Source organism: Merops nubicus, unplaced genomic scaffold (genome assembly GCF_000691845.1).
Source record: "Merops nubicus isolate BGI_N331 unplaced genomic scaffold, ASM69184v1 scaffold18830, whole genome shotgun sequence".
Lineage (NCBI taxonomy): Eukaryota > Metazoa > Chordata > Aves > Coraciiformes > Meropidae > Merops > Merops nubicus.
Window position 1 is genome coordinate 1 of NW_008583742.1, and position 11,217 is coordinate 11,217.

The 11,217-nt window shown below is 36.9% G+C and overlaps 1 protein-coding gene across 1 annotated transcript; it reads right to left on the minus strand.

The window, feature by feature from the left end:
- Nucleotides 1–891: 891 nt before the first annotated feature.
- ATP6V0A2 (ATPase, H+ transporting, lysosomal V0 subunit a2) lies at nt 892–11,044 on the minus strand (the record flags this gene model as incomplete). The annotated part of the gene is made up of 13 exons (XM_008942120.1): nt 892–1,238; nt 2,108–2,279; nt 2,864–2,981; nt 3,945–4,064; nt 4,284–4,403; nt 4,947–5,157; nt 5,620–5,738; nt 6,025–6,115; nt 7,778–7,935; nt 8,754–8,893; nt 9,653–9,803; nt 10,422–10,634; nt 10,951–11,044. Coding segments are annotated over 13 exons (1,810 nt in total), but the record flags the coding sequence as incomplete, so codon positions are not given.
- Between the last annotated feature and the right edge of the window lie 173 nt (nt 11,045–11,217).

The following is an 11,217-nucleotide window of genomic DNA, read 5'->3' on the forward strand; positions in this document are numbered from 1 at the left end:
AGGGCTACTGCCGACACAAGGGCCCGCTCCGAACTGCGGGAACCAGGTTTTATTCGGAATTCGTATCAAACAAGTGTAAAATTTAACTTATGTTGTTCTTATGGCACGGATGTTCGAACATTACAGCACTATCCCCACTTTCACACCGATACAGACCATCATACAGAACGACCCCGTGGCAGCTGCTCAGAATGAACAGAACACGGGGTAAGCAATGCTGTAGCTACGTCCTTACATGATCCAGGCTGGTTCTGATTCCTGAGTAGAAAATCCACCTGGGATCACACTCTAAAAATAGAACCCAGCATACAAATTTCTAGTAGACAGCTTGATTGTTTTATTGGAGTCCTCAGGCAGACTGTGCAAGACTTTTTTGCAGAGCTTCCATCCATCAAGGTTGCTGCAAGTGATGGGCTGCACACAACTCGCTTGGCAGAACAGCACCTGTCAGCCAGCTCCTCGGGGCAGGGAACCAAGAGGATGACACTTCCAGTCCCCACACTTCTAATCCTGCCTTCTTCCATAACACCAAATATCACTGGAGCTTGTGAAAGATTAATAACTCCAGGCAGAACTCAGAATTGGCAGTTAACATTTTGGGTGCAGTTTTAAATATGTCCAAAAAGAGCACACGTTGCATTGCTGTGTCTAAATTTACATCTCATAGTCCTTCTGCAATAGAAACTGAAAGCATTTGTTTCTGTTGCATGCCTGAACTGTTCCCAAAGTGCATGAGGTGGGAGCCTACTTATGTTATTAGTAATGGATGTTTAATATGGTAAAAAGTCTTTCAGATAACTTAAAAGTAATCATTTAAAAAAAAATAAACAGCCTCCAAAAAAAAATGCCTACGCTGGTTTTAGGACAAGCAGTAACAACGTTTTTTTTCAGGAATAAAATTCATTTACAACATTAGCTTATCAAGAAAAATGTACATTTCTTATCTATCTACTTTACAAGATGCTCCAGATCTTCTGTGTATTTCTGTGGGAGGTATATGTTACAGGTTTATTTGGCTGCATTATAAGGCAATCAGTGAAAAACACTTTGTCCTACAAGAAACCATTCATAGGCGAGATCCAATCACATGATTACTTGCAGACAATTCCAAACATTTCTGCTGACAGCAGCCAAACTATGCCATATTATCTTTATTAAAATGTAAAGAAATATGCTTGAAAGAGAAAGGCGTAAACTTGTATCCTCCACCAGAGTAGAATTTGTTCTGAAATTCCACCCTGAAATGAGACAAAAAACACAACAGAATCTGTAGATTAATCCAAAATGACCCCTTGTCAAGGGACAGAACTATGCAACACAAAAGGCTGAAAACGCACAATCCTAATCCTGTCACTTACACTTTCTGTGCAGCTATTCAACCTTCCCATCACAGTCCCAGGTAATTTTCATGTTTCTCAAGAGACTCAAACACTCTGAGGTTGTGCTGCAAGGGCTCAGTTCTCATTTCTATCTCACTAATTTGTTTTCAAGTTAGTTGCAGATAATTGTTTTGCAAATATACAATATCCTGAGGGCAATACCCTGTAATGCATACAGCTCTGCCTCCTGTCTCTATACTGCTTGTCTGCCTTTTCTTATACTTTAAGTGTTATCAGGTTGCAAATTAAATGTTCCCTGAACCCACTCCAATGTGCAGAGCTTGTGATATTAAGGCTAAGAAAGGATTAAAATACTTAAGGGTTGGCAGCCCCACTTCAGCAAAAGTTTTGCTCACTAAGATAAATGTTCTGTTGAACCAAATAAATAGACTGAAGCCATTCAGTGATATAACCAGATTGAAATTAAAAATACTTATCCACGTTACTAATATTCTGCAGTATGAAAAGCTGCAATACTATAAAACAGATGTAGTCCTAAACATTCACCATAAGCAAATATAATATTTGAATTCATTGAAAATATTCCAGAGGAACAATCACATTCAAGTAATATGCTATTTATTTAATATTATTAAATATATCTATTACAGTAGCATGATGCTGTTGAATTTTACACTTTTTAATAGCGCTCCTAATACTTTGACACAAAAATCCCTCCTAAACAAGCTAATATTCACTAAAGTGCTGTAAAGATAAAATGAACTTACCAGTGAAGTCGTATAGCATGGAGAAAAGCAGAAAGCCCCTCCATAACTAAAAGAATAAAAACTGTTAGCACAGCAAAAACAGCTAGAAGAGGGGCCAGCAGTAAGACACCGTATGTTGTATCCACACGAAGACCCACTCTCATCACCATTTGCCACAGAACTTCTGATAACTCTATTAAAAAAATAAAAGGTTTTAATCATTAATGTTGATACTGCACACATTCACCCAGTGAGCTACTCTCACTGACCTGTATTCCAGTGTAACCAACATTGCAGGATCTGCTGAACATAGGAACTATCACCCCAATTACCTGCCTTCCCTCATTCCCCCAGAACACTTGAAGGTACCTCTCAATTTCAAAATAAGATCTACCAATGACAATATTTTACACCATGACACTAAGACTTTGGCAAGTGCCTAAATACCTTCCAAACTGGTCAATCAATGGAAAACAGGAGGTGGTATTGTGACTACTGCCACGCCGTTATGGGAGGTAACACTGTGCTCAGATCATCAGCCTCTTTCCAACACAGACCAATCAAGACAGAAAATTACTGGATTCCAAACAGTAAGTCACAATTTTAGTTTGGGGGGATTTCCATAGGTTGTGACAAGTTTAAACATGGATTTTTTTTAATTAAGCCAAAGATAATTTCATAGTAGTATCACTTCAACAGGTCAGCATCCCTCTAACCAGCATTAAAAATCAAGATGAAACAAAACCACCAGCCAAAAAAAAAATAAACCCCACTTACGTGCATGAGCAAGACTTAATGCCCAGAGTCTCAGATATGAGGCTGTATTAGAAATACATCCTAGACAATATTCAATGGTGTGAATTGCTTGATTCATAAAAACATCTGCAAAATTAAACTAAAATACAAAAATACATTTGTAGCCATTTGAACAACATAGTACAGCATGAGAGAACAAAAACATTCATCTGCAAATCTTAACATGGAAAAAGATTCCATTAAAGGGTAATATACTGATTTAATCTCAGAAAGTTGTGTTTAGGATCCTTATTACAGAAACAACAGTTAAAAAAAAAATAAAAATAATCTGATGCTACTGTTTTCCAGTTAAGTTTGCCCAATTACTTTGCTGATAGATAAAATGAAATACAATTTGTTTTCCACAAGGAACATGACCTATACTTGAAAACTCTAAGCAGTAAAACTAGCCATGGTTCTAATTCCCATTCTATTGATCTCCTAAGTTTACAATGTCAATTTTTTCATTTTTAAAAGCAGGGTTAATTACTAGTAATGCTAGTGATAAAAAAATAACTACCATAATACTGTAAGCTCTAAATATATGTACTTGCTGCTAACTACTGCAAATTTCACCATTTACCTTACATGCAACTATGACACATTTTATTTAAGCAAACAATTCTTGTATTTTCTACACATAAGCAGCAAGAGTGTATTATCCCAGTGAAACAAGTACTATACATACTCTGGGAAACTGAAGCAGTTTTTTGTCTTTCAGTTCACATTAAATCAGTGGAATCAGTAAAGACCTTTAAAAATTTGCCCAAACTGAACAGTGGCAATAGCTGGAGATGAGGAATGCTGCCTGTGTCTCCCAACCCCTATTAGCAATAATCCTCATCACAAGATGTAATTTGCAGACATAAAGAGACTTTTGTCTTGATGAAAACTCAAGATTAATTAACAGGAAGCTGGGCAGTCATCCTCTTGCCATAATTTTAAGGATCTATAAAACCATACAAAACCTGGATTCTTATCAGTGTACAGGTTATCTTCTCGATTTTCCAATTCTAATTTGCTTTTGAGGACACACAAACTAGAGATCAGATAAAACCATTACCTCCTCTCCATCCCCCTCTCTGTGGCCACTATCCAAATGACTGCTTCCTTCTTCTACATCATGACATCTCAGCAGAGAAAGTTCTTCTTCACTTTCTTTCCGAATGAGCTTGTAGCCACCCTACAAAATGGAAACATATTGTGTCTTCAAGTGGACTGCCAGTGGTATTTCAAAAATCTATTTAAAGTAGTTACAAGCAAAGGCAAAAAGAGAGCTAGAGGAACAGTGTACCATTATGGGTTACAGTCAAAAACTTGTCCTAGTAAGGACATTGCTCTGTATGCAAGACAGCAGCAGCTGAATTCTGGTGCTGCTGAAGAAACGTCTCTCAGTACTCACCCTGGACATTCTCATGCCTTGGCCTCCACCGTGCAACCAATATAAATAAAGTGGTTTACCAAAAAGCAGTACAGGGACAGAAAGAAAAGCAATACTAAGTAAAAACTTCTGCAGGGCAACCTGTTTGAGGGGAAAAGAAAAAATTCTATTAGATCACAAAATCATAAGTAGGAAAAAGCTTCCTGCTTGCCTTTAAAGGCCCGTTTGAGCATAAGAAACATACTATTCATTTCAGTGGGCAATGTACTCCAAATTGAACATCACATGAGTATTTTGCTGAATCATGCCCTTAAATTGGGCTACAGACATCCAGCAACTTCAGGACTGGGTTCTAGAGACATTGCTGAGATTCAGTTTAGTGAGATTATTTACAGCACATAGAAAAGCATCACAATTACAAGCATGAGACTCTGTTCTCTAGCCTTAATTTTAACCTGGGAGATTTTGTTCCAGAAATAGGTATTTTCACCAGTCACTACATAAAATGTTATAACCAATTAAAGAGTAAATATGTTACTTAATCATAATGTTGATTCAATTTCCCTTAGTGAGGGACATTCCCCTTCCTAGGGGAAGACTCAGCCATCAGCCTCTCATGACTGGCAAAGTGTTACCTGCATAGGGAACACAGGATCTTCAGAAGCTAGTAAGATCACAACTGACCTGGCCAGTGTAGAAGAGCTCTGTTTCACCACCAGTGAACAGGAACATGTTAATAAAGTGAATCAGGATACTAGGAGCTGACGTGGAGTCCTCTGCAGAGTACGCGAGCCATTTAAAAAAGATCATAAACACCAGGTAGCCAAAGATGCACATCAAGAATAAAAGTTCAGGAAGAAATACCAAATAAATATTATACTTCTTCTTGAAATGCCTAAAAGACAAAAAGCAGGGAGGAAGGGATGAAAAATAAGTTTTACAAAGAAAGATCATGTTAAATACACAGCCCAAACACAATTTTCAGTAAAACAGAACAGTACCTGGCACTTCTAAACAGCAAGACTACAATACAATCCAGAACTGATTTCTTCATATTCACTGAAATTGTGATCAGGTATTTCAGAGAAAATCAAGACCATAAGAGGCATGTATCTGTATTCAGCAGCAAGCAAATAAAATCTTGTATTAATCTTTCTTCAGACATTTTGCATAATACTGATCCACCGTCTTATTTTATGTGAAGGAAGAGATCTCTGCCACTGTCTTTAAGAATAGTGTTCACAATTACTATTACTGTTTTAAAAAAATGTTCCAGTTTCTTTTACCAGATCAACTGTTGTAATTCAAGACTTGACAAAATCTAGCATTTAATATTATCTTAGCTTCTTGTACTTACAAGTGGTTAAATACCCCCAACACAACTCCAAACGTCATGTGAGTCACTCCAAAAATCACAGACATTTTCATTTTGAAAGAGTTTAAAAAACTGAGACGGTTGCTTGCCAGGTTCCATATCTGAAGGAGACAAAAACAGCATTTAAAACAGTGTAAGGAAGGAATAAACCACTACCCTTCACTGGAGACCAGAATTCTACCTCAAACAGCGATCACAACTGGAATCTGAGTTTCATGAAAATAGTTAAATCTTTCTTTGACACCTTAAGAGAAAAGCTCATTTTGAATGGAGAAGCAGAAATGTATTTTTTCCATAGTAAGATTTATTTTCCTAATGCAACTATTACAATCTAATTTACAAATGACTGATCATCAAAAATGGGTAATTTGAAAGAATGAAACTCACCGGATCAATTCCAAAGGGATAAGCTCCATTGTACACACCAGTAACATTTGGATCCAGAGTTAAAAATGGATTATCCTCCAGAACCTTAGAACTGCAGAGAAAGAAAAATAGAGCAAAATCTGACATTTTTGAAACACTGTGACAGCATACACTTTCAGTTCTGCAGGCTGCTGCTCCTGCCTTCCTCCATATGACTGGCTCACCCATGGCCAGTCTTTAGAAGAATAAAAGATTTCTAATCACAAAGAGCCTGGCTAAGAAAAACAATAGCAAAAAAAAAAAAATCTTCAGAAACTCACAATCTGGGCTTAATGCACACTAGCTGTCTTGGAAAGACAAGTTTCTGGATTTTATTCCTCATTCCCCTAGAATGGGAAGTTTTCTTTTAAAAGATCACAATTTGCTTTTACATAAAATTCACTAATAAACACCCAAAGAATAACTGATACCTTTTTTTCCCTCTTTTGCATTTGGATGAGCTTCCACTCTAACTTCACAGATTTTTTCATTAACACAGCTCTCACAACCTGTTCACATTTTAACCAAAGTCAGTGGTTTTGACTCTACTATTTCAAGCCACTTCCTGTTTTTAAGGCAAAATGAGATGCAGGCTGTGAACCCTGAAATATCAAAGGGTCACGACACCTCAAAACACTGAGGTTATCCCAGTTTCTGAAAAAGCAGATTAGACAATTCATATAAGGAAAAAAAAAGGAAAAAAGTAGGTTAACTACACAGAAAAGCTGTGCAGAGACTGAGGATTGCTAGGTAATTAATTTATTTTATTAATTGTTAATTTCTTTACAGTAAATACTAATAGTTCTTGCCTATTCATTCCAGAAGTATGACCTAGGACAAATTTCCCCAAAACTAGCCCTGTGTTTTCTATTTCTCTCAAAATCCAGGATAGATATATTTATTCAGAAACCTCTCCTGGAAAATATAGTCATTGGAGACAAACTAAAACCATCAGCATAAAGACAAACCATAACACAGGAGGCAGTGCATTTTTTATGAATAAAAAGAATACATGACAAGGCATTATTAAATAGGTCAAAGTCCTCCTGCCTTCTGTCAGGATTTTACAATCTTACTGAAGTCTCCAGCGATTCATAAGAATACCTTTGTGAGACCTCAAAAAAAAGATGTAAAACACACCTAAGAAGGTTTAGAGACTTAATAAACCCTAGAAATATCACCTCAAAAATCAGGTGCAAGTTCTTACTGTCAATAAAAAGATACTGTGCCAGCTGCAGTTTTTCATCAGTTATTAGCCAGCATACAGCATTAGTGTATGGCAACACAATTTTTTTCCAGGAGAAGACTAACTGTCATCTGTACCAAATTATAATATTCTAGAAATCATTCCAGGTGACTGAGGACATGTAAATCCAGTAAAGCAACACTAAAATATACAAGATTGACAGAATGAATTAAACATAATCAAATTAAAATAGTGGTTTTGCAAGAAGCTGTGTCCTCTGTGGATTTCCCAATTTAAGAGAATGAGCAATTTGAGTTTTTGCTTTCAAATAACTGTTACTGCCTTTTTTATTCTAAGCAGCACAGATGTGTCACTTAGCCCCTAGTGCACCAGCACTTGCTACCTTAACAACTAGATTTTGCCAGATTTCACTGTTTACTTCATACTCTCAATAAAAGGACAGTTAAAATGGGTGAGCAAAAGGGTGAAACTGCTGCAGGAAATACATTTTTTGTTTAATGATATAGAAAACAGAGTCATGCTACTCACCTCCAAACCTTCTGTTCAAACATCGCTGAAACATTCCATCCAGAACCAAATATATTTAATGACTTTGAAAAACAGTCATTATAGATCAATCCAGTGTATACAGAAAACAGGCCCATTAATAAAATAACGTATCGGCCTTCAAATAACATTTTCATTATCTGTAAGCATTGGAAAAAAGAAAAACACAAACATCATCTGCTATGAGAACAACTGTTACAGAGACATTTCTAAGAGAAATATATTTTTGGCCATATGAAGAGTTCTGAAAACTCAACATTCTTGTGAACAGTCATTAAGGGATATGAAGAAACCTAAAGGAAATCAAAACGTAACCCAGGGAATTTTGCTTTAAGCATGTGAATATGAAGTTTACAAATGTCAGTCAAAGGGGTGTGACTCATCTCCCCACGTTCACAGCTTTCTGTCAAAAATAGTCTTTTTAAGCCACATTTCCTTCATGGGAATAGTTTTCAAGAAGTTAGACATTTGCAGCTATTCTTAATCAAATACAATTCTAACGAGATGCAGGTATTTTTATATTCCAACCCCATATTATTCCAAAATTAGTTAAAATTAAGTTTAATAGATTTCAAACTACAATTCCTTATCAGAAACAATTAAAGATGGAATTTGAAAAACTTTCTCCACACATTAGTCACAGTAACCACACTGTAAAACACACACATCACAAAGGAGCCCCAGCAGAAGGAAAGAGAAGCCCAATAGTATCAACTGATTTTTGTCAGTCTTTTATTCTAACTTGATTCTTTCTGCCCTTTCAAAAAAAAATTTGAATAGTTTGTTAAGATATCATATTAATCTTGAGGAATATGGCAACTCTAAACACAGGAAATCCTGAAACAAAGGAAAAAACCCACAAGCTAATACATGTGCAATACACAGTACTTATCAGAAACATAGTAACTTCAGTTGAAGTTATCTTGCTGGATGGTAAATTATCTGCAATTCCTTTTACCTCATCTTGTGATCTTTGTAATTTCGGGTGGTTTTCATACAATATTGTCAGGAGTGCAAATATGAACATGAGTAGCCCATGCCCAAGGTCTCCAAACATAACAGCAAACAGGAAGGGAAAGGTGATGATGGTATAGAGAGCTGCAACGACAACAGCACAGGTTTCAGGCACACAGCACAACAGATGATGTTGCTATCTGAATTATATCTGACCAACATAACTGTTTTAACTTCTCAAAGAATTTTCAGCTTTAAGTGTGAAAGACATTTCACCCCCTACTAACAGACCTTTCTCCCTCACCACAGATCTAACTGGGTTTAAAGCTTTCTTACTCTGCATCCCTTAGTAACAATAACTCTGCGGTCGAGTTAGCTGACAATTCTGAGGATAACAACATGAGCCCAGGAAATAAAACCCAAACAACCAGTTCTTCCTCCATGGCTGTTCTGGTTCTGTATTAGAACATGTATTCTCCTGTACAGCATGACATAGTCAGTGTAGCTGGAAAAATACACCAGGACATTAAACTGAGTGGACTATACAAGCTGGAATTTTTCAGCTGATGAGCTGCACACTTCAGTAAGATCAATAGCCATTACCAAAGGGTTTTTTTTTCCTCTCTAAAGATTTCACCTTAGATAAAACATATAAACATTATACAGCTACTATCAGTATCTTTAATGCTAAAATAACCCAGCAAAATGAAATCCCATTTTACTGACTGAAGCACCATTTGTACTTTTGATAAGCTACAGCAATTTTAAAACAGCTAACACCACAGAATATGGTTGCCACTTTTTTGCCTTTCCTACTGTCCAGTTCAGCAAGGTGTTTAAACATGCAACAAGGCAAGCAGTAATGGCAGCACAGCTCACAGTTCAGATTTCAGAAGGACCAACCTGGATTAACTTCTCCATAGTTTCCAATTCCATAAGCATCAACAATGTTTTGGAACCCTGAGGTGAATTTATTGGTACGTATCAAAGTTGGAGGAGGTTGTGTTGTTGGGATGGTGTTCATGAATGAAGAAACTGTAGCTCCACTCTTCCTCTAATTACAGATAGAAAGAAGATACATTAATTAAAAAAGAATTCAGTTGATGCTTAATCTAATCAAAGTGAAAACAATTCCTCTATCAGTAGTTTCACTCATCCTGAAACATCCCTACATCAAGCCCCAAGTTTAACATTTATGTGTTTGTGCATTCCTAATAAATTGATATTATTCTGTTCCTCTGAAAACACTGATTATATACAGTGTTCTAATCCTTACCTTATAGGAAATACCAGTCAAGACTCATCAGTCAATATTATACAACAAAGATTTGTTATTAAAATTCTTTTTATAAAACAAGACAGAGCTGCACTCAACACAACTAACACAAGAGAACTGGCACCTTCTACTTGGCTGCAAATAGCACTGTGAGCCCAGTCAGACCTGGGTTCAACACAGAAATTACTCAAGATAGGAAAAAAACCAAACCCACCAAAAAACTAACTCACATAACAGCAAATAAAGACTTTGCTTATTAAGAACTTGTTGGGAATGAGTTCAGAGAGACCCCAACCCGTCTGTGACTACTTTTAATCTCAATAATTTTTTCTTTCCTCATTTGTATAGTTAGTTCAAGACAACAGTTTAGACTCAGTGAGCATTCAGCTGACTTACTGAACCTTCCTCCAACGCCTGGCGCAAGTTTTGCAGATCAGCCACTGGACACCAAACTTCAGCAATTAAACATTTATTTGTGACATCAAAACTGCACAGGTTGAGCACATGATAAATGGCTTTCATCTTCTTCACTTGGATAACCCACGTGTAGATGGATTCAGATGCTTTACACAACACTTGGCGTAAGTAATCCTCAGTTTTATGCAGCACCTTTGTCCAAGGAAAACCAAAAAAGATTTCATTGAATGTGTGGCAGTGGTTATGTTAACCACAGCCAGAGCACCTAGGATTTGCCAAGTGCTGGATCACATCTGTAGGACACACCAACCACTGCTGGTAACAAGAGGGCAATGCCAGGGGCTCGGTAGTTTAATAGAATCATGCAGCATGATACCAGGCACATGACATACAGTCAAGTTGAAATTCAAAGCTGTATGTATTTTAGAAACATATTAATGTATTTAATGCTGTGATTTGACAAATTATTTCCTAGGGTGCCATAACTACAGCCAAGGGAATAACTCACAGTGTGAAGATCCTGGATACGAACATTCAGCCCTTCGACGACGGCCCTGCGCTCCTCCGTGTTATTGGGGTAAGGATACACATGACAGTGATAGCTACAGAAAACAGACATTTCTGTTAAAAAAACAACCAAACTAAACCAAAACAAACCACCCAACCTCATGCCCTTGACAAAGCTGCAACACACCATTTAACAACCACAGAACAAATTTGACTGAGAATCAGGATTCTGCCTGTACTTGAGGACTGCAGATAAAATGACTCATAT